This window comes from Anabas testudineus, chromosome 22 (genome assembly GCF_900324465.2).
Source record: "Anabas testudineus chromosome 22, fAnaTes1.2, whole genome shotgun sequence".
NCBI classification, from domain to species: domain Eukaryota; kingdom Metazoa; phylum Chordata; class Actinopteri; order Anabantiformes; family Anabantidae; genus Anabas; species Anabas testudineus.
Genome location: NC_046630.1, coordinates 12,840,925 through 12,865,784, shown reverse-complemented (window position 1 = coordinate 12,865,784; position 24,860 = coordinate 12,840,925). Strand labels below are relative to the sequence as shown.

Sequence of the window (24,860 nt, the reverse complement as noted above, 5' to 3'; positions counted from 1 at the left end):
TATATATATACATGTATGTGTCGCATATGGCCCTGGACCATTACTTGTGACTTTCTACAAAACTAAATGTCAATCTAGTTAATGTCAGAAACATCCCCTTGTCTCCCACTTCCCTTTCCTCATTTTCCCATCAGTGGCTCACCAGATCACCTTGCTGCTTGTCACAGTAATCTACTCCACAGTGGGGTCACTGTCCGTCAACACCAGCACTCTGTCTTCTCTTGTTCACTGCCAACCTTGTCTTCTCCGTCAAAGGACTCTAATTCCCTGGGTACTTGTACTCATTCACCCCATTTCTTTGGGCCCTCCCATTTCTTTCCTGTCATCTATCGATTTAAAGCGGTCTTAGACTTATTCCCCTCTTGTTCTCATCTCTTGGCACTTGGTGTGACCTAAATTCCCCCCAGTGTGCTCACTAATTAGCTGATGTAAGTCTGTGTTCCCCAGGGAGGATGGGAGATTGAAAAAGCTCATTATAGGACACATCAATAAAGTGGGATTAATCATCTATTGGTATATATGATCCACTGCTGTGTGTGTGTGTGTGTGTCTGGTTTCCTTATAAATGTGGTCACAAGCTGGCAGCTCTGTATAAAATGTACATGATCCTTTTGCGAACTTGAGCTTGTAGTGTTTAAGTGTATGTGTGTTGTACGGAGGCACAAATGCTTTACTGAAGTTTTGTTTTGTTTACCCCAAAATACTAGGAAAACCAACAGCATCGGAAACGACATCATCTAAAATAATGATCTAGTCGAATGGTAACTGATCATTATAACCTTCATCAGTGTAGGATATAGACATATTGTACCTGTTCAACTGTAGTTGTACCTAATAAACGGACGGCTCTCCTTCCCGTCCTTTATACAGTAAAACCGTATAAAGGACGGTTGGTTGGTTGTAAAGATTCAGGGTTAAGGAAACAAAAGCAGGCGGATAATCACCAACTCCTGTGTTGAGTCCTGCATCCTCCCACTGAAGAGGATTTAATAATGAAGCCACCCAGTGGAACCACGGCTGCATATTTTATTTATTTTCTTAATTAAGTTTCATTTACTGAGGTGTATGTCATTAGCTCATCTTATTCAGAGAGGCATGCAGGCAAAAAGCACCAAGCAGATGACTAAACCCCTCTGAATTTGTCGCCTCACTTTCCACAAGCTCTTTCAACTAACTGCAAATGGTCATTCGGAGGACACGGGGAGCTGCTTAATCTATTTGATGGACGTAGAATTACTCCTATTAATCAGAATTTTTCACAAATGATTTACCCTCTATCATTTTTCTCAAGTCACTCACTGAGAGAAGGTTTCTGGTTCTACCTTTAGAAATGTGAAAAACTTACTAGAGCGTTGGTCTGCAAAAACAAATTACAAAACACAAAAACACCTCGAACTTGAAATGTGTGAATTTCGCTATTTGTTACAGTGGCTGCAAAAATACTTATCTCCCCTTGGAAGTTCTCACCTTTAATTAATTTAAATCATGGACTCACCTTTGAAATATTTTGGCTTGTTTGACAAAACAATATAAAAACATATTCATAAAAAAGTAAAAACTAAACTCTACAAAGTAATGTAGTGGCCACTGTATAAATTAATTACACATCATTTTTGTATTTTAAGAATTCTCTCTCTTTAAAGTCACTGGTGCAGCCAACTGGTTTAGGAAGTCACACAACTACTTAAGTGGAGAACAACTGAGTCACAGTGAATGCATTTCACAGACTGCAGTATAAACACAATTGTTGGTGAATATCTATCCTGTTCATAAACGTAACCATGAAAAGAAGAATGTTTCAGTGTTGTAAAAAAAATAATAATAGGTGAAAACTTCCTTTTTATGCAGCAAATAGCTATTATTAAGATGGCAAATTGGAATAAAAGGGGAAGGCTGTGAAAATAGCAAACAGTGGTTTATTAGTAACAGTTATCAAAAACAATGCTTATCAAATAACATAAATATAGACAAGTAATGAATGTCACATAGTATAGGCTGTTCACTGTTGTGTGCAGATCATCAGAACGAATGCTAAGTGACGGCACAAGTGGTTGTGTGTCTAAGGCTTTGTTGCATTAATTTCATGGCGCAGCTCCACTCCATTTATTACTTTGTCCCATTTCATAAAGTGGTAAAACATTCCTTGTGCTTAGTTACACAATGTACAAAAATGAGTGAATGCCTGTGCTCACATTCTGTGTCCAGACTCCATTCATCAGAGTTTCTCCTACACACTTTAAGGCTGCAGGCACTGGATCACTACTGTTAGTGAAGATTGCAGTTTTGTTTGGAAAATAAAATGCAATAAAAGTGGCGTTGATAAAGTGAAGATGATATTAGCTCATTGTAGGTATAGTGGACATGTTTAGACCAAAATCATTAATTAGCCAACTCAAAAAACATAAATAAAAAGACCCCAACATACAGCAGATTACAGATAAACAAATAATAAAAAAATAATAGTGCTGTTATGGAACAGTCACAAATAAAGTGTATTCAGGCTACATACTGATTTGTTAGTTTAATCGTGCATTGTGCTGCATTTATGGAATGATTGTCCAGTTCTTATGACCTATAAAATTATTTAGATTATAAAATTATCTAGATCTTAGATTTTACACATGCTTAGCTTAAATGTGAAATATATTTATTTATTCACTTGTTTTAGTATGATCATGTTCATGTTAATAGCAGGCTGCAAATCAGTTGTGTTATTTAGAGTTCCCAAAAACAAAAAAGTTAAAGCTAAAACACATCATGACAAGCCAGATTATTTGTGTTACAACATGTTCCTGTGAAGATCTGGCATGCTTCTGCTGCAAATAGCCGGTGTACACAAACTGTATTGGGACAAATGCAGCTTCAAAGTTCACCCAACAGATCCACACTGTCTGCTGCTCAGTCTGTGTCTGACAGATCCAAGCCAGAAAACAGATAGGGAGGAGATTTTCTCACCGGTCCAGAAGGAAACTAGTGCTTTGAAGTGGATTGCAATCATCACCTCCTTCATTTCCCTGGCACAGTGGGTACTGGAAACCTGTACTCTGATTTTAAAATCAGAATGTCTGGCAGGAGTTTGGGAGGGTCATTAAATAGAGTACAAAACATTAAAGAGTAGGTCCACTTTTTTTTTTCCATATGTCAATTACAGTACAATACTCACAGGTCCTATGTGCACTGAAAGAGTTAGTGGTGGCTGATATGAACTAAACACTAATGCTAGACAGGATTTAGTGTTTTAGACTGTACCTTGAGAAGATACCCACTTAATTTGTCACACACAGACTGGGCTTTGATTTCTTCTCAGAAATCACATTTCTTGTGGCTAATGCAGATTAAACAGCTGTTTGACAGAATCTATGGCACATCTGACAAATCTAATGCCCCACTTCACAGCACACCGGTGCACACTCCAGGACGGTAATTAAGACATGCGCTGCATATTACAAGATACAGTTCCAAAATGTCCCCAAATGCTATAAGGGCTTCAAGATATGGCAGGCATGAAGAGGAGGAATGATTACAGCCACTAACAACTTTAAATGTACAGACAGGCACAAATATTGAAAAGAAATCTGAACCTATCTTTTGATATAGTGTTACAGTGTTGTGACACACACTAGCACGTTTCACTAATTCTTAGAGGTCCAGTTCAATGTAGTAGTAGTAGTGAATAAATTGTAAAGGCATTCCTGGTTAAGTGTTACTCTTATTCTGTATTGTGTCTAGTTTTGGTTTTACTAGTCAAAGTTTTCACTTGGTACTTTCTTGGTAAGTATGTAGTTGTAGTTTGTGGTTAAAAACAAAAAAAACATATATATATATATAAGATGTCAATGTCATGAAAAGGTGATGTACAAATGTAGGTGACCTAACACAAAGATTCATGTATTTCACTGAAGTTGATGTGATAAATATTTCATGGAAATAGTATTTTATCGCCTTCTATCTCCAACTGGTGGGATCTCTGGAAAGCTGCAGAAAGTAGTTGCAACTATCTCAATATGAGAAGTGATCAGATGTGCAGCTGCATTTGTATAAACTATAAAATGCACTTTATATGTCTGTTTTTGTTGTTGTTGTTTGTTTTTTAAGAAGACTGTCCATTTGTTATGTCAGCGACACAGCTAACAAGGCCAGGTTACAGACGGCAAAATGCTAATAACAGTCACTGTGACAGTGTGGGAAGAGGTTTTGAGTCGTGTGGGACAGACTGGAGGGTCAAATGTGACAAAGACAGCCAGGTTAAATTGTGATGACCTGTTTGAGCAGAGTTCATGAAACCAGTCTTCACTTAATGGACTGGAAAGAATGGGGAGCAGAGGACTGAGGGTGGCTGCTGGTGTTCGAGGTAGTGCGGTACGCACGTCTCCCTTCCAGCTCTTCATCCTGTTAATCAGAGGAGATGGTTATGCATCAGTGAAGAGACGAGGAGTTAAAATTACATTTCATCAGAATAATAACCTACACATTAAATCGTATTATACAGTAAAGAAATGGTGACTAATTTTTGCTCAAATGATGTGGCCTCTCTTTTGTCTTGGTAATTTCATTAACGCTCCATCGAAATCTCTGCTGCATATACTCAAGAAACATTATGTGCATTTCCCCATCTGCTGAAAAAAAAAGCCATTATTCAAAAAGTAATTAATGTTGAAACCATTATGTGCTGCCCTTAAACCTAGAAAGAATGAAGGAAATATAACCACACATTTTATTAAAATGGTGTGGTTATCTAAATTTCCAAGAAGCATCTTAATCCTAGGTATAAACAGGATCTTTGAGCTTGATCATACTAGTCTTTATTACATTAAGTTCATTACCTACAGACTCCAGTAGAAGTTTCAGTTTAAATAACCTATTTCTCTAGATGCTTCTTTAATGACCTGTGCTGCCTCAAATCAATTCTCACTAATTATCTCTTTAGTCCACTTTGTGTATAAAATTCCTGAGAGAGAGGTATATTATCAGCTGATCGATCTAGAACAAAACTTTGAGCTGTTCCCGTTTCAAACATACTGATAAAGCTTTAATTACACTCTTGCTTCATTTAACTCACTTGAACTTTCAGCCTCAGATCAAAATAATATTTACACACTTTATAGGACATTCTTTTCTCAGTTGTCCAACCTAAGATTTATTGATTTTTCTTTTCATATTTTATTTATTTTGGTTAGATTGAATACTTTACTTGTAGAGCACTGTACTTACTGTACTCCCCATACACCTGTATATTATTGATTACTTTTGAAACATCATACAAACATGTATAATGACTCTTGACTTGGCCCAAGAGTTGATGTATGAAAAAGAGATTCTGTCCTTTACCATTGTAACATGCAAGTGAAAAGGTTAAAAGAAAATAAAATCCCATGTGGAAATACAGTACAGAAGTAAATATTCAAAGAATATCCCAAGCTGCTCCTTTTAGACATGACTAAAAGGCTATTTTTACTTAAGTGCTATTCTTTTTAGAAGAGATCCTACAATGTCAATCCGTAAACCCAGAGGTTCGCACCGTGTCAGCAGTTTCCTCCCCTTCAGTGTAGCGGGTGTATAGCTCCATGTCAGACAGAGCGCTCTCCATTGCCTCCTCCTCATAGTCAGTGTGGTAGTCAGACCCTTCTGATGAAGAGAAGGAGTGGAGGGCCGGAAAGGAAAGCACAGTGGGTGAATAATTTGGAATACAGTGCAGAAGAGGAGACAAATGAAAGTGGGTGTTGCAGGTGAATGAGTCAGAAAAGCAAAAGATGTGCAACAATATTAGAAGCCAAACAGAGCAGTGTGACAAGTGATGGATGACAAATAGGTTTTAAATAGAAATATGAAGGAAGGGAAGGTAGGACACATCAGATTGTGCTGTACTTAAATGTGTCTTTATAACAGTTTGTAAATAGTTTTATGCTTTAAATTTAAATATTACATTTGTATAAGTCCTGCTTTCCATCAGGATTGTACAACCTGTGCATGCACTGTAATTTCTATTTCTATTCTATCTATTTACAGATTCTTTTGCTAGCAGAGTATGACGGGTAAAAGAAAACCTTAACCAAAACAAAGGCAGCAAAACAGGTAGGACAAACACAGCAGAGAAACATTAAAAGCTTTCTCCTGGACACTGTGTGTATGACGTTTGATCACAGGTGTGGTTGAAAATGAGTGTGTCTGTAGTTTTACCATCCACCAGAGCTGGTTTGACTGGCTCGATCCGGGACACAATTTCTGCCAGGTCAGTGAAGGAAGCATTGGGACATGTCACCACCTGAAAGATGCAAACGCGCGTTAAAAGAAAACCGATTATGCAAACCAGCCGTCAAAGAGTGATGTCATCGGGTTTGATATGAATGAAATCATACAAGCCACCACACACTGATGAAAACCTAAATAAAATGAGAGGATGAGAGCGTTTTTTTTTTTTCCAACTTTGTAAAACATAATCAGTCATGAAAGGAGACCAGGGAACGCTGATAAAAAAACATCTGATGCTGATTTTGTTTTTTAACTATTATCACTTCTTTCTGCCAAGAAGGTCCGAACTAATCACTTCTTTCTGCCAAGAAGGTCCGAACTAAGCTTTCAGGTATCTTTAGAGTACTGAAGTATAGATTTTTGTATGGAATTTGCCCTTTTTGTTTTAATATCTCTGCCACTGGCTTTTTTTAATTATGCATATTGTGTGTACAATGTAGGATCCATCACAGGAAGAGATGCGTTATTTCCCCGGAGAGTAGCACCCTACAGTAGCATCTTAAAATAGATAAGGCACTCATTAAATGACTATGTGGGATGGCTATTGTTTTAAATAATGAGAACTGTATTTATTTATAAGGCAACTTTTGGCATCACTCTTCCAGTAATAGATATAGTCCAATCCTCTCCACTGTTGCAGCGTAGCGCAGTATATGATGATGTTAAGAGTGAAATGCAAGACAATGATGATTTATTGTTGAAACACTGACAATAAGATGAAATGTAGCGGATACGGCTACATACCCAGTCTCCAATGTTATAGTCACTGTGTTTTTATTTAACATGTTTAATGCCTAAGTTAACTTGCTTGTTTTTGTAAAATAAAAAAAATACAGTGGTTTTGATCAGTCTATAGTTGCGTAAGGAAAATAAGGTCCTCACTGTTGTTTCTGCTTTGAACTCTCTATAATGGCATTCTTGGCATATACAGCATTCCCCAGCATTCCCACATGTGTTCCCCTCCTTTCATCCTTACATTGTTTTTGCTTTGAGTGTTGTGGAACTCCTGGTGTTTGTCTTTCAACATATTCTCCACAACTCCACTGCGACTCCATACGTCAAACACGGTCTTGCCATGCTGGTATCCCACCTCCTACATCACACAGACACACACAAATATGTTCATGTATCAATATTGTTGTTGTTTTTTTACACTAGAAAATCTAAAAACAAATTAATTTTGAATACTTTATCAAAGAACTCAAACTTACAGCAATTTCATCAAACTTGCCAAACTCCAGAGTACGATATCTGTCTATTGGAGGCCTAATGTACTCGCAGTAGTCGCTGTTCTTCACAGACTCCAGCTGCCTGACACAGCACACATAGGCCAGCCGAGTCTGAATCTCTGCCAGGTTCAACACCTAAGGGCACGAGTGAGGAGAACTGAACATATGTATCACTTTAAGAACCACCTGCACAAATATTCTCATTGATATTCATGTGATCCGTTTATTTTTAAAGCACATCTTGTTGTGTCGGTGTGTTGTGTCTTTATTTTTAATCAATCCATTACCTTTACTTTCTCAGCTAGGGGGTTGAGGCGTTTCCATAGCAGCCACCAGCCTGAGAGCGAATCGCCATAATTAGTGAGGTTGGTTTCATCCCGACTTCCCACGTCAATGGCTATCACCACTTTGGCCCCCATGGAGCGTGCAACATCAGCTGAGAAATGAGGAGAGAGAAACAAAAGGTGAGGAGAAGGAGAGAGTTTTGTTTGTTTTAGTTTCCTGTCTTTCTTGATGAAATGTGATCTGATCGTTACCAAAGTCTTAAATACCAACAAAAAAGCTAAGCTGATAAGACGATGTCTTTATGTTTAATGCACCCATCACTGAGTGATGGTGTAAAAAGTAAGTGAAATAACTAATTTTAATAACTTGGTGAATCACCTTTGGCAGCAATAACCTTCCTTATGGAACTGCTTCACCTCAGACATATTCTTAGGATGTCTTACGTCATTGGCTCTCTTAAGGTCATAACCCACCAGCTCCACTGGCTTGAAGTCTGGACTCTGACTGGGCCACTCCAAAAGGTGGATTTTGTGTCTCTAAAGCCATTCTGCACTATATTTACTTTAGTGTTTAGGGTAATTGTCCTGCTGCATCACCCAGCTTCTTGTGAGCTTTAGCTTGCTGACAGCCAATGACATGAGGAGAGTCACTATTAAAGTAACATACCAGGCAGATTGTTGATGTAGCCTCCATCCATCAGTAGATGTCCATCTTTAGGGTCACACAGAGGAGGCAGATACCCAGATAGAGACATGCTGGCACGAACATAACGCCACAGAGAACCTCAAACAGAAACAGGCAACTCTTTAAGGTTTAGGTCTATTGAGCATGATGTATTCTATTGAAAGCAACCTAAAGTGACATGAATAAACTAATGAATGTGACTAATATTCACTATGAGGGCATCAGTTGCAGACATCTTAAATAAAAACAGAAACATAAAAGAATTTTTGAACTGGCCTTTTAATCAAATAACAGCAAAATATTTTCCCAAAACTGGTGGAATACTGCACCTACCATCAGTGTGTACTCTCATGGTCGAAGCAGTGATGTCAGTTGTGATATTGAAATATGGGATCCATAGGTCCTGCATACACAAAAAGTTACATCAGGACAGAAACAATAAATAGTAAAAACAACAAATTTAACTGATACTTTTCCCCCTTTGGGAAAAATCTTGTGGACAGGCAGCTGCACTTCAGATGCCACTGGTTCGGGGTTTATTGTCTTGTCCAGGTATACTTTGACATGGGGCTAGGAAGTTTAAAGAGGAGCCTGAGGTTCATGGACAACTGCTTAATCAACCCACAGTATAAGTTAACGAGATACACATGCTGCACCATATTAATCTGATCAACATGCAGATGAAGAAAGAATTTAATCCCACCTCTTTGTTCATTTCAGTCCCAATTCACTTCTAACTTCACTCACCTCGATTTGTTTACTCTTGAAGACATTGCTGATGCTTGAGTTGAAGGCAGCACCGGTGAACATAGACGTTACTGGGTATGTCAAATCCAGAACCTTCTGAAACACAGACGTCATTTCCTACAGAAAAGGGAGACAGGAAAGGTCACATGGTTTATTTCCTCAATACAACTGAGAAAAGATCTGCAACTTTCTCAAGAACAAAGCAGAATTAATCCTCTTTTCCTATAAATGTGGAAATTGTTACAGATTCCTCACCATGTAAATCATTATTTTAATAGCTCAAACTATGTTGTTTCAACTTCATTTATCTGGCTTTGCTTAAGGCCAAACTCTTTATTGCAACACTGGTTCTTTTAATTTGATAGGAGAGTGCAGCAACCCAGCCAGCTGGTTCTTCAGGACGTGTCCAGAACCAAGGACAGAGCCTGAGGAAGGGGAGTTGAATACACAAAGATAAAACCTATCCTATGCTCTGTCTACTGTCCTAAAAGAGAGCTAGCTATTTACAATCCCAACTGAAAACGTTCTGTTTAATGTATGTGAAAACCCTAGTTAATTATTTTCTCATGGTTAACTAGGACAGCACAGGTAATTTTTAGAGTAGTATTGATGTTTATATTAATACAGTATAGACATATAAATATGAATCAGTTGCTGTTTATAAGGATTACATTCCCAAGAATGTGAATGTGAGCAAAAACAAAAAATTAAAGCTGCTTGAAAGTATTCTTCTCTCGAATAGAGGAGGAACTCGGCTCCCAATTTTCAGAACAGACTAACATTCATCTTGTAAATGATCCTACTTAAGCAATTTGTGTATCACAATTATTTGAGTGTATTCGAAAGAACATTAGCAATAGAGAGAAAAAACATACAGAGAGCTGCATGGTGTTATGTAATATCTTCAAGGTATTTACTCCAGGTCATAAGGCATCCAAGTTTTATTCTAAACTAATTAAATACAGAATTAAAAAATGTGGAAAGGTTGTCCTAGAGCCCTAAGGGCCAAAGATCTAGATATCCTTGAATATACATGAATATACATGACAGCAAGAAAACTTATCAGTGTAGCTCTCTGTGCTCACTGTGGAGTTATGTGGATGAACACTGCAGCAGAGAGCTGACACAGCTACCTGGTTTTGTTAGCTAATATCCAAGACAAGTCAGTTTAATTTACAATTTGAGTAGCCTGGTGCTTACATCATTTTATTTGAATTCCTAATTCACCTGCAGCGAACACAGGTCAGCAGTTTAACACAGTTTCATGAAGACCAACAGCACTGTTTTTAACATCTTGTTTACAATTGCTGAGTAACTATTAAGAAGGCCACTTAAAATTAGCCTCTACAGTCAGAACTGTTTATTGCTATAGCTAAAACTCTTAATATTTAGATGTATTAAAAAACTAGTGTTGCATTGTTTTTGTTGTTTCGGCTCTCACCATTGCCCATTCTTTGGCCCTGATCCTCATGCGACTGTGGCTACGGTCTTCAGCATATAGTGCCCCCATCAGGGAACCAATAGAAGTGCCACCAATGATGTCCACTGGGATTCCAGCTTCACAGATTGCTCGCATTATCCCTACCTGGGAACACCCCCTGAACAGGAGATTGGACAAATAAATGTGGAAATGTAGCTATTTAACTAAAAAGACAGAGATAGACTCAGTCACCTATAAGATTAAAAACCAAATATATATATTACCTGGCGCCACCTCCTCCCAGGACAAGGGCAATGGCATTGCCTGTGAGGACTCGAGCCAGGCGGGAGAAGTCAGAGTGGCGGTCTGCTGGCTTCTCAAACACGCGCTGGTACAGCTCCAGCTGAAAAAGAGGACATTTACTATCGTAAAATAGAAAAAAAGCATTAGTAAGAAGGTAAGATATTCTTAAATGAAGCTAGAGGGTAAACAAACAGATGAGGACAAAGTTAAGTGCCTGATCTGATCTGCAGATGAGAAATGAGATCCAACACTTTTCTATTCCTACCAGTTTGGGCAAGCTCCTCTTAGAGAAGACCCTTCGGGGACACGAGAGGTGAAGGTGTCTGGAGATCCAGCTCCGCATGTTGAGCCAGTCCACAGTACTTTTGGGTGGGGGGCCGTCTTCTCTGTGCAACAGCACCAGTTGCTTCTGGGCACGCACAGCACTTCCTTCCAACATACGCTCCAGCTAGAGGGAAGGTATCAAGCACAGATGTTTCAAATATTTTATAATCCACACGTCCTCTGAGCAGCTCCTGCTTGCACAGATTGAATAATGAGACTTTGAGCACTAACTCAGAAAAAAAAACTAAACTAAACTAAACAAAAAACAGCAAATTCGTGACTAGTAGGCTATATTAGGTTTAAGCAAGCACAATATCAGCACGTGTACAGATATGTGACAGAAATTTTCATTTTTATGTTTGAAGATGTGATAAACTAAGGATGAATTCCAGAGGGCTAAACCATAATTACTGATGCTCCTGAATAGGAAATCTAATCATAAAAGGCAAAATAGTCTGAGAGGAAGGTGATATCTGCTACACAGCCAACAGGCCTTATGCTGAAGGCTGAAGGTTTAGTATATGTGCAAGGTGAGAGGGTGTCTGCGTGCGTGTGTGCCCTGAAAGATAAAATCAACACAGAGCTATGACTCATTCTGTGCCTGAGCAAATATTGATCCATCTTTCCATTTCTCCAACCATCTCCTGTTATATTGGGATACATTCCTTTCTTTTCTATACCCATTTTCCCTCTGAAGGCAATTACCTCTCCATCCATCTCCATCTGCACTTCCTTTTAACCTCTTCACCTCTTTCTCACAACTTCTGTCCAACCATTTCTCATGTCTTCCATATGTCCAAGAGTCAAACACAAACCAGTGAAAGCCAGCGTGACCATCACACTGGTTAAACACCTGGGTATAACCAGGATTCAAGAGCATAACAATATAACATCAGATAGACTTGCTCTACAAAGATCTTTGCCTAATAACACACTTGCAGAAATCAGACTGAACATGAACATAAATAATTGATCTGATGTGTTCATGATGTATAGGTAAATAATAACTCTAGAGATCATATTTTCTTATAGTCAAAAAATGCCATGAAAAGATTAAAACCAATACTGAACTTCTACTGATCTTTCTAACCATCATTGACTGTGTATAAAGTGAAGCCGGCTGCATATTTCTTTGTGCCACAGACCTTCATTATCATCTAAATTAATAACACATCACTGAGTGTATGTTCCTTCATCATTGTAAACATGGGTGTTGTAGTTTAAGTCGGTACCACATACAAAAGACAGGGACAAAGGGACAGAAGAGGTGGAGGTGTCTGGAGACCAGCTCCATATGCCACTAGCTCAACCAAGTTATTTATTTACACCAGCCAATGCAGCCAGTGCACTCTCAGTGTCTTCTCCAGAGACACATTGACATACCGCCAAACTGACGACCCTACAGCCGATTGGTGACCACTACCTGCTGAGCCACTGGGGCCTAGCACTAGCTCAGCCAAATCCACAACTGAAAATATTCCCCCATAAATAGACATTTATGAGAGACATGAACCAGACAAACACAAAAGATGGTTGACACACCAAAATTAGTGAGAGATTTGTTTTTGTTTGGCTAAAATCTTCACTTCACCCCAAGGAGAAAAAACTATTTATTGTCTCTAGGTGATCATGCTGTTCTTTGTAATTTAAAATTAAGTATTTATACATCTGTGATCGGTTTTCAAAGATTTGCGCATCAAGTAGGAACCTGTGCAAAAACAAAAAAGGCAAGAAAGTATTGATTTTATTTTATATTATGTTGAAAACAATATTGATTGTGTTTTTTGTGAAATTTGTTGGTAATAACAAATTTCTTTCCTGTTATGTATCATTATAAAGTGAGTGGAAATCAATAATACATCTTTGGATTTGCTGCAAGTTAAATACAACTATTAATCTGAAGATGTGACAGTCTTTGGAAACTTGTGATTGACATTTTCCACCATCTAAGAATTCACAGAACAAACAAATTCATTTTGAAAACTAATTGACTAATTGATTCATTTATTTGGACTACCTTTGCCAGTAATTCACCGCTCACTTCTCTAACCTACTCTTTAAACCTCACCTCACCAACAGCAGGGTCCTGCTCACCGAGCCCCACGATGATGATGCAGTCAGCCTGGCGGATGCACCTCTGTGTCCACGGGGTCAGCGTGTAGTCTGTCTGGTAAAGAACTATGCGATGGATGTCTTCCTGTTGGCCCAGCCAGCTGGACAGACGGTACTCATGGACACTGAGGAAGAAAGAAGTCCACTAATGACAGAAGGCATTGCCTAGCTGGCAACAGACAGTGGATCCATTTTCCTTTTGTGCCAATAAAGCATACTTGAACTGAATTTAATGAGTGAAAAAGGAAGTGGAAATCTCCAGAGGAAAATAACTTAAATGGACCAAACAGCTGTAGACCACAGGAACAGATGAGCTGTTGAGTTGTTCAACACAGTCACTTATGACATACTGTACCTGTCTAATGCTGCAGCTCCAAGTCGCTGTTTGATAATATCACTGGTCAGAAGAAGAGTGGGACCTGTATGTGAAAGATTACATCAGTCAATAGGTCTGGTTGAAGCACTTGAGTAAATTCACTTGACACCGACAATTCAACATGTCTAAAGGTGCTGCTACCTTTATCTACAGCTTGAAGAATAAAGATGAGTTAAAAAATAAAAAACACTCTCTTGACAAGTCAATAATAAAGTAAAAGAGGGGAACTTCACCGAGACTGTGTGATTGCTAATCCTTTCAGCTGAAAACCACACACACATATCAGATTTGTAGTCACTCCCTAAAGATTGAAATGCTCATTGTAGTGAAAACCCAATTACTAAATTCAAGGCTCATTAAGCTGTCAAAATGTGGTCAAATTTTAAGTGTATGTAAGCATTTATCTGACACATTACATGTTTTGAACATATCCAAAGTCAGCCAGCTTCTAAAATTAGTTTTTTAAATTTTCAGGGAAAAATTAATTGCTCAATTAATGTACGTGGCAGTATTTAGAAAGTATAAGTGGTAAATAGGAACAGATATAGACCTAATGTGGTATATCTATCAACATGGAAAAAGCACCTCCTGTTTTTAACCAGTCTGGCTATTTGTGTTATTGGGTTTATCTGTTTGTGTGTTTAGGGGTGGAAATAAACTATTCGTTTTCTACGGGCAATCCTTGTTTTCCTATTATAAATAATGTGAGATGACCTGTCCTGAGGGCTTATTACCTGAAATTTTCATACTGAGAAGAATCCACAATACAAAATTACCACCAACGTTTAATATCTGTAGTTTTTCTCACCTATTGCGAGGAGTGCATGTTGCAGCTCTAGGGTGAAGGCAGTGAGCGGCACCTCCTCTGACACGGGCAAGACTGTCACAGTGGAGAGGTTGGACGCTTGGTTCCCTGCATCCCACTTACTGCCTGGTGTATGGAGGGCCAAACTGCGAGCTGGAGACAGACACAGTTACACATATAGATACATATTCTCCACAGTAAGCCAGTGGAACAACTCTATGCTGCCTTTAGTGCCAATGACACACAGTGTTTGCACAGTTGTGTTGCTTAATAAACCAACGTAAAACAATGTTGTCTACGAACACACCTGTGAGAGGACCATTGACCTGCTGGAGGATCTTCTGTCCTAGTAAGTGGATCAACCTGGTGACAACCTGTAATGTATTTTAGAAGCAACTCTGGGTTATTCATCAGGGAGACAAAGGTTAAAGTCACTACAACAGCATTTCCTTTAAAATGCAGTTCATGGCAAGTTTGGAAATCTAAGCTAAGTTTTTGGAAATCCCTATTCATATTAGCTGGATTTAATTTACCATGAGGATCAATGTACCTGTGGGAACTTCCTCTTTATTGAGCTGAGAGCACCTTCTGGTAGCTTGGCCAGTTCAGAGTCTCGTACAGCGTGTACTGTGGTGGCTCTGTTCTGATGGGTCAGGGCCTCTACCTGCAAAAAGGACACATCACATTTTTCCAACACCAACTTTCACAGACATTAAAAGGGCTTACTCAGTTCACAAAATAATGTTATGTCAGGAAAATCTCCACTCAAATAATACAGAAAAATGTTATGAACCCTTTGGAATAACTTGGTTTCCTGTTTTAACTGGTGAGAAAAGAAGATCCAATCTTCATCTACAAGTATAGGGTTACAAGTATACCACAGACGGCCAGTGGGACCAAGCTAATAATGCAAAACAATTAATGTCTTTTCTTTAATCTTTAATGTCTTTATAGAACACATTCAATAAACAGAAATTGTTGGTGGGAGAGTAAGTGAACCCTTGGATTTAATAACTTAAACCTCCTTTGGTAACAATAACTTCAACTGAAAATAAGTCCATCTAGTAACTGCAGATTAGACCTGCACAATGTTCAGGAGGAATTTTGAAGCACCATAATTCATGTGCAGTAGACCCATAAACAGAAATGGTAACCAGCTCTTGATTCAACTCCACATTTTTCTAACTCCTGACTCCAACCAGCTTTTGTTGAAGTTAATAGCTGGGAGGTTCACATATATTTTCAACCTCCGCAATACATTTCTGATGTATTTCATTCCAATGATTTGCATGCTATTAGTTCAAATAAAGTGTTTCTGTTCAATGCAGTATAAATGTAGATAATGCTACTTTTTCTTGATATTATACATAATTTCAGTTTTAACTTTTAATTATTTGGCACTCTGGAGAAAAGTACTGTTCACTGTTCTAATATAAATAAGCAGATATAAATAAGATCTCTCCACATCATTTGGAGTTGACGTCAATACAGCGGTGCTAAATGTGTCTCTGAATGCTAGCCACCTTCATAGCGAGGTTATTCCCACCATCACAGAAAGTGCAATGACAGTCTCCCTCCTCCAGGTAACAGTAACCATAGCATCCATCAACCCAAGTATTATTAGAAGCATTGTTATAGAGACCAGTTATACCAGTCAATGGCAAAGTGTGCGAAGTGTAACTAAGTGACTTAGCGTTACATACAGTGCTGAGGTTCACTCATAAATCATGAGCCTTATGAAATCTATGTTCATGTTTTATATCATTATATTATAAATGGATATAGATACAGGATATAGATCTTGATATACTGGATAGTTTAACAGGTACCAGATACAAATTTTCTTCTTACATATATTTAAATGAAAAAAGATAAGAATCAACCACATGACTGAAGTCCACACACACACACACACACACACACACACACACACACCCTAGTGATGTCTGTGCTCAAGTTCAAACTACCCCGTGTACAATATGTATGGAAAATACAGATTAAGTGTAATCTTGATTATTTTTATTTAGTGCATGTTCATAATTATATTTGCAAGCAGTGGCACTGGTCTTATGGTCATGCTCTTTTGTCAATACTGACAGTGAATATGCTACGAATGTAACGACTAACTACTAAAAGGAAATAATTTAGTCTTATGCATACCACTTCTGCATATTTTTTGAAAGACCTTGAAGAAAATCCAGCACTGTTTGTACTGATCCATAGTCATTAATATTTAGCAAGGTACTTTAAGAGAAAATTACAGATATTATTACTTTTTTGCCTACTATCCATAATCTGTCTTCACTCTCGTAATCATAGTGCTTACCACTCCAATCAGGTCACCACGTCCATACTCTCCTATCAGCTCCTTCTTGCCATCCTCCTTCATTATTACAGAGCGCAGGCGACCACTCAGCACTATGAAAGTACTGTCTGATTTCTCTCCCTGCCTGAAAAATAGGCAAACAACCTTGTGTACCAAATACAAATGTAAGAATTTAGTTACAAAGGTTGACTTGAAGAGAGCTAACATTGTTGGCTGCTACGACATGATTTTCTATAATGTGATTTTTATACAATTATTTTTTCAAGATCATCAGTAAAATACCTGTAGACGGCCCTGCCAGCTTCCACAGCCATCCAGTCAAGAGCAAAGTCTATCTGTCTGACAAATGATGACATCCTCTTCACCACTGTGTGAGCAACATTCAGCACTACTTTTGGCTCCACACGCATTATCCTGGAAGGAAGGACACACACACACACACACACAAAAAAAAAAAACAAAAAAACAGGAGAACATAAAACGCACAATGTTTTTATGTTGAATCTTAGTATAGTCTACACAGCTGTACAAAGCCACTGAAACTACGTATTTAGTCTTGTTAAGTCTTATGTTAAGACCAGGATCTGACTTTTTCCAGTCTCATGGGACTAAAAAATAAACTTTGATATTAATTTTAGTGAGTTTGTTACATAAAAACAGACAATAGCTAAAAATCATGATGGAGGGAAAAGCTAGTATTCATGTCACTGAACTGCCTTCAGATCATATTTTTACTTTATTTAATAAGACTAAAAAGATCATTTTTTATAGCAAATTAACAATAATTATGAAATCTTAAGAAACAGGAACATATTGTGTTTGAAGTGTCTTCCCTTATGTCTTTCAGATTTTCACAAAGTAGTAGTACAGTAGATTTTTTAGAATGTTATAAGATTTTATGTAAGGTCAGTTGGAGCTGTAAACTATCAGTATTAAAGATATAAAATATGTGTTGTGTTTTATTATTTGTCTGTTACACAGCTTGGCATCATCCTTCATCTTCACAGTTTCTGCAGTTACTGTTCTTCGCCTTTGTAAGACAATACACAATATTACATATTCTCAGTACATTTCTGTGCGTGGATGAGTGTGTGCATATATTTTGACATGACTCACTCATAGAAGTGGGTTTTAGAAATTGAGAGGAAGCTGCAGTCTCGCTGGGCTCGCACAGTGAAGATGAGGGGCTCTCCAGTGAGGACGGCAAGATGGCCAACAAGCTCTCCGGGGTGTGTCACAAACAGACGTGTGTCTTCTTCACGGTCAATCATCCGCTGGTAAACATGGAGGAGGCCAGATATCACAAACTGGATGCTCACCTCCTACAGCCCCAAGGGGAGAAAGAGAGTCAAGAAGAGCAAAGACATTACAGTCTGTAGTTTAAATGCCAGAACTCAAGATATCGAATCAAACCTTACACAGCATTATGTAAATATTATTTGAATATTTAAAACAGTATGCCAAAAAGGGCCAGAAAGTTTTGTGTATTGCTCTATATCAGGATTAGGCAACTTTCCCACTGTTGATTACCTGGATCAAGTGCAAGGACGGTGGGTTAAATAAGCAGGGCTGTGGCTCTCTAGGACCATTGCCTATACAAGCTCTATATAAAAATTCCACTTTTAAAGAACATTTTGTGGGGTAATAAATGCTATTTTTTATAAAATGTCACATTTCTAATTGCTTGTTTAGATAAGAGAACTTGAACAATATCTTTATCCGAACATTTGAAACAGAAAGGAAAATAACAATTAATTCACTAACCTGGTCTCCCTGACGAGCCACCACAGAACCAGCTTTGACATGATGGAGAGTCACTCTGCCCTCAAGTAGACTGGGATCCTGGAGTTAAAAGAAATATTCAGAATATCTTATTATTGTCAACAAACATCATAAAGACACAGAGTTGTACTGATCTAGACCACCCTGCCATCACATTTACAGTACATACTGCATGTCATACAATTTGACTCATTTTACGTGTTCTGCACACAGAACCTTCAATACCATCGTTTTTTAACATTATATAATCCTGGAAATATGTATTCCAATTGGTGTTAATTTTCTGAGAATAACCGCTCACCTGCAGCTGGATGATTCCCATCAGGTCTTTCTTAGCTGCCTGTAGAATTGTGCAGCTCTTACTGAGGTAGATGGCATCACCGTTTCCTCCACTATCTGTGTAGTGAAACACTTCAGAAGGAGTGTGCAGCATCGTCACACTCTTCTTCAGACTGGACTAAGAGGAAAGGCACAACAGAATGAATAATAAAGAAGAAGAAGACAAGAAAAGGCATCACATACTGTATACACATTACATGCAACTGCTGATTGTATGTAAAGAGGTGACGTGTCAGGGGAGTCTTACTCTTTGAGTGACAGGGCTAGATGGAGCATCATCAATATTCACTCGAGCTCGCTCCCAAGCCATGTTCAGGTCGTTACCTGTACAGAGGAAGATTATGAAATTTAGGTGTGACTGTGTGTCTTAGTAGCTGTGTGTCCTTGCTTTCAGATCAGTGACTGTGATAGGTCTATGCAGATAATTAATACTGACATATGTGCCATTTGGTGATCACTTATGTCTGACACAGCGACCTACCTGAGCAGTCGGTGGGCATCGAGATGGATCGCTGTTTCCTGTAGCTGTCCTTTACACCATCTGTTTAATGTGAAGTGATGTGTCAGCACTGAATCAGCCTCAACAAGTCTCATAACAGAATTTTAAATGAGCATTGTGTGCAACTATGCAACCTGTATCTGCAGGGGTCTCTGTGTTACCAGCAGGTAACTCGTCCTGTAAGTGAAGACGCCGAGTCATCTTCACAGAATTTGACTCTCCCATCACACTGATTATATGGGACAAGGGTACAGCCTGAGACTCCTATCAGTTAAACAGCAAATTAACAGATTAACAGATCACACTATACATGGCAATTAGTGTAAACCTGAAAAGGACATTGGAAAAGCACAGAAACACTGACACATCAGTGGGGCCAATAAAAAAATAATAAAAAAAACACCACTATTCTGGTTGCATACTACAATAAAGTAGCACAAAACCAGGACAGTCTACATAAGATAAAGAAAAAAAATTGATTACATGAACACGTGATGTAGAAGCTTACTATGTTCTTTTTGGTATGGAGGCAGTTTCTGTACATCCACATGTTGGTCACACTATGACCAACATAAAAACTATTTGTTGTACTTTTTCTTTTTCCCATCAGAAGATTACGTTTTAGTATTAATTTAATTCTACTAACTTTGAAAATGAGGCAGATTTATACTATAATAATTAGTATTTTGCCTGACTTTCCACATATATCCCCAAAAAAAGGACAAAATTAAGGATTTTTTGGAAGGCATAAAGTCAGAGGCAACCCAGGTTTAAAGATTACTGATCATCCCATTTTCTGTGCAGGGGTTGTAACATTTTTAATCCTTTTCAGTAGGCTTTGTGGAGGACTGAGTTATGAGACTGTGCTTAATGTTGTGTGAAATTAGCTTATTTGTTTGTGGCTAGTGGTTAGTGTGTATGTGCTTTCTGTGCTTGTTTGTGTACAAATTCATAACCAGTGTTGCTTAGATGTTCGATGTGAGCCTCTAGGTGTGATGGTGTGGGTATACACACAAATGTGTTGACTAATTAATTTCCCTCCTACCGGATTGAAGAGCTCAGTTGTTAGGCCCAGATAGTTATGTAATGCCAAGAAGGTGACTCTTTGGAGGCGCACCATGATTATCTGCAACACATACAAAATCAAACACTGAGGTAAACAGAGCAGAACATGCTATTTATCAGATTGCAGTTTGCATCTAAATGAAGCCAAAATTACTGTGTTTTATTTAGTAATGTGTTCCAGAGGGAGGACAAAATGTTTCAAAGGCATCACAGACTGATTATTAAACTGATTAGACAATCTGTTACCTGAATCACACGCACAAGCGTCTCTGGGTATTTCTTAAAAACTGACTCAAAGGCTGATGCAGGTAAACGTAAGATGATGGAGCGAGTTGCTGCCCGCGCTGACACAGTCCTATATGGAGCTGGGTAACCCTGGCAAAGGAGAGAAAATGCATGATTAACTGTACACAGTATACGGCCGTTAGGGCTGGGTTCTAGTAGCTGGTTCCATTTAGGATGGAAGTTATTAAAATACCCAGATTTGTTGAGCTCTACAGGCAAACAAATGTATTATTGAATGTTTCATTGTTATTTTCAGTTTATCAATTGCTGCACAAAAAAAATAAATATTAAATTCACATTCCTCACAATCACTGGTCTCACAAAAGATGCAGTTAGGTAAAGATGTTTCTATGAAAGCGTGAAAGGAAGTATGACAAGACAACTGTTCAAGAAATGAAAACAAGACGCAGAATGCTGTAGCAAATACATAAATTGAGATGAATAAGTACAAAAAGAGTTGCCTTTCAACAAGACGCTTGAGTAGAATTATGAACAGTGAAAACATGAGAACTAAGACACAGACAGATCAGAGGGCAAAAAGAAGACAGAAGCAAGAAAGTAGTTTGAGGCACAGATGGAGGAGAATAAGGAGCTTACAGTGATGACATCCAGAATACTGAGCAGGCTGTGGACACTGTCACCTGGAAGCACATCCTTCACAACTGGTTCGGTACCATCCTTAAAATAAAAAAAATATTTAAAAATTTTAAAATCACACACATATTAAAGAACAATAACAAGTGAGATTTTAAACTTTGTGAAAGAAAAACATTTATAAACAAGCTAAAATGTAAAGAGCCACAGCGTTCTTTAAACTTCTTAAACAGCAGAAACCATTTAGTTTAATGCTGCAATATTACCAGCTAAATCCAGTAGTGTTGAGACTGATACCCACTACATGAAAAAAATTAATTTAGGTTGTGTGTAAATAAAGTTTACTGAAAATCTGTGTTCTATCCACATACATTCTCTTGGATGCAGAGCTCTAGTCGCCCATCCTGAACCACGTAGATGCTGTCGTCATCATCTCCTGGCCTGAACAGAACTTCACCCTCCTGCAACTCAATAAATACCATGTGGCGACAAAGCTCCAGGAACACAGGCTTCTCAAAATGACCTAAGACCCTATGACAAGTTGTAAAATACAAACATTAAAAAATGAAAAGCAAGGTGAGAGATTAAATCTACAGGAAAAGTTGAAGATTTGTCTACCTGACATTCTTTAGCATATAGAGGACTTCAGAGGGCAGGTTGGAGCTCTGAACATCAAACTCTGTCAAGTCAGCCTCCAGCAGTGAGGGAGGGGGTTCTTTGGGCTGCAGGGTGGGAGGGTCTTTACGGATCCTAAGAATTCTGTTGACAGAAAAAAAATATAGATTAATAAGACTCCAATAAACAACTCAAGGATAAATTAAAAATGTGTCAAGGCTTACCTGCGAGCTATGTTTAAAACTTTGGCTCTTTTACGTATGCGTTGCGGTTGCTTCGATACTGAGGTAGAGGAGGAAGGAGGAACTGCAGACAGCGTCTGAACCTTTAAAAAAATTCAAGATATAAAGGTTTGTGATTTTGTTTCTACAAGCAAACACCTGACTGTCATCATTAACAGAGAAGGAAAATGAAATATAATTAGATTGAAACAATATAAGGAGATGACATTATAAAGACCTGCATTGATTGCTTGGCTATTACCTAAATGCAGTCAAGTAGTTTTCAGTCTACTGAAATAATAATAAATTAAAAGAACCAGAGCTTATATTGCAAGGGTGCAGTGTAAAAATAATCAAAATACAACAATGCACAGATTAATCTAACAGACTATATATGTTTATGTGTGTGAGACAGAAATGGAATTAGAGAAAACCTTTCGCATTATCTTCCTTCCATAGAAGAGCACTTTATCTCTTTTTCTGAATCGATACTGAGGCACACCAGGCTGTTGTTGACCTTGTCACACAAGCCAAAAACAAAATGAAGATAAAGTCGTCAACAGATAAGATAAATTCATGCATATCTGTATGCTCATCCATGGTGCTGAGAAGCATAGATCTTTGTTTATTAGCAATCATGCATAATTACAAACCTTCAAGCAATGTAATTTGCATAGTAGTAATTACGTATGACTTTTAATAAAACAGTTGTAAATATCCTTTAGGTACACCAAATTGTGTTAGTATTATATTTATTTAGATGATGTCTGTTAAAACCAAATTATGAGATGATACAACGCATACAGCATTAGAACAAACATGAAGCTCAAAAAGGAGATTGACTCACGGGCAAGTTTGAATCTCCTGTAAAGGAAGAGGACGACAATCCCAATCAGAGAGACTGCGACTGCTGCTCCAATAAGTGCACCTGTGAGCTAGAAGACAGACATAGTGCGTCATGTGAGGGCACTGCAGTATAGCTCTAATGGTGCAGGATACCCATGTAACATGACCTAAATTTTTTTCTCAGCTAAATATTATCCATTAAGTCAGAGCAGGTTTTTAAGTGTCTACTGTGTTAAAAAAAAAAAAAAAAGCTTTCCAGAGAGTGATTAAGACTGCAGAAAAGATCTCAGACAACAATGTTCTGGACACCTATCATTGCAGGAACAAAGCATTGGGCATATTCAGAGACCCACACCATGCTGGACACTGTCTGTTCAGGTGAAAGAACTTGGGCTATGACCTGAGACAGCTTAGACCTCAGCAGGATTAGATACATTGACAGCTTCTTTCCAGCAGCCAGACTGTTTGCTTAAAGACTTGAGCAGATGAGCACAAGGAACTCAACTTAACTTTCTATATGTAATGACAAATGCAAACATGCTATATGAAGGCAGTTTTGCCAGTTGAATTGTTATTTCATACCATGGTGGTGTGCATTCTCTCCTCCACAAACAGTTTCACTCGTGCACTGATTTCATTTTTGCTGGTCACCAGCATCTAAAACAAAGGTCAGATTAACACAGTTGGTTAATAAATTAATAGTAAAGATGTTGCCTATAAATTGTTCAAATAATTCAAGATTCAATTTTTTTTTAATCACCTGTTGTTTAAAAAGAAACTACAGTACTTACTGAACTTGCCCATCCACACAACTCTCCATCATCCACTTCCTGACAGTCTATTCTGTAAGACAATAAAGCTCATAAACACCAGAACTGTAAACACAACTATAACCTCATATTGGGGTAGAATCACACAGAGGGAGTAGTGGTATATGTGATAAGCAAATAGAGAGAGAAATGTCATCCAAGTATCACAAGTTATTAGAAAACAATGGAAACTCTGAAAGCAAATACTGATGCATATTTGTATATTTGGCTGTGTGGAAGAAAGACCCGACGTTGACATGCAGCCTACTCCTACCTACTCATCACCTCATCTTCATTACAATTTTCAAACACGTAGCTATCTGTGATAGACTAGCTGTTCTAATTAACGCGACCTACAAATAAAGTAGTAAATACACAGCTAATGTTGATTACAAGTGGGTTTGTTTACGCTGATAACTACATTCTGAACGCTAGCTTATGGGTAGCTAACGTTAGCTAGGCTACAATAACATTAGCTAGCAGCTAGCTGACAGAGGTTAGCCGTCTTGCCGGTTATTGGAAATGACTAAAGTCCACTCTAAATTCAGACATTAGAACATAATGGCAGTACAGAAAATATCATGCTTACTTATCGAGGATTTCTGGCATGTTGCTTCAATCTAGTAACACTGCCAAACGCACAGAGGTGCAAAGTTAGCACGTAGCTAACAAAGTTTTCTGGATACTATCACGTGATGGTCCCCGCCCATGTTTCTCCTTCCGCCAATAGGGTTTCCGATGTCAGCTGTTGACTTGGTGACGTTTAACGGGCTTGTCCAATCAGACGCGGACAAAGCACGTCCAAGTCTTCCTGTTTACAAAATTAAAAGATTGATTGATGATCGTGAAACGACCACAAAGACAGTGTGGTGTGTAAAAAAATACTTTTTAAAATAAAAAAGTCAGGTTTTAACTGTGCTTAGTCAGAAGCACAGCAGGACAGTA

The 24,860-nt window shown here is 38.2% G+C and overlaps 1 protein-coding gene across 2 annotated transcripts; it reads right to left on the bottom strand.

The window, feature by feature from the left end:
• Positions 1-1,896: 1,896 nt before the first annotated feature.
• Positions 1,897-24,614, bottom strand: pnpla7a (patatin-like phospholipase domain containing 7a). Of its 2 annotated transcripts, XM_026339769.1 has the most exons (36): positions 24,505-24,614; positions 23,898-23,949; positions 23,689-23,763; positions 23,108-23,195; positions 22,695-22,777; positions 22,264-22,364; positions 22,043-22,183; positions 21,796-21,955; positions 21,428-21,508; positions 20,792-20,920; positions 20,526-20,606; positions 19,615-19,744; positions 19,463-19,522; positions 19,229-19,305; positions 18,944-19,099; positions 18,625-18,702; positions 17,977-18,182; positions 17,143-17,274; positions 16,861-16,984; positions 15,085-15,198; positions 14,842-14,908; positions 14,538-14,687; positions 13,709-13,772; positions 13,310-13,478; positions 11,183-11,365; positions 10,899-11,017; positions 10,636-10,792; positions 9,195-9,311; positions 8,781-8,850; positions 8,430-8,546; positions 7,766-7,914; positions 7,461-7,613; positions 7,226-7,342; positions 6,178-6,262; positions 5,519-5,625; positions 1,897-4,389 (listed from the first exon to the last, which is right to left on the bottom strand). In XM_026339769.1, the coding sequence occupies exons 1-36, from the start codon at positions 24,522-24,524 to the stop codon at positions 4,291-4,293; spliced, it is 4,011 nt and encodes a 1,336-aa protein (XP_026195554.1). In that variant the 5' UTR covers positions 24,525-24,614; the 3' UTR covers positions 1,897-4,290. The 2 variants fall into 2 exon arrangements, with proteins under 2 accessions (XP_026195554.1, XP_026195555.1); XM_026339770.1 differs by lacking the exon at positions 5,519-5,625 and having other exon boundaries at positions 4,309-4,389.
• Positions 24,615-24,860: the final 246 nt, after the last annotated feature.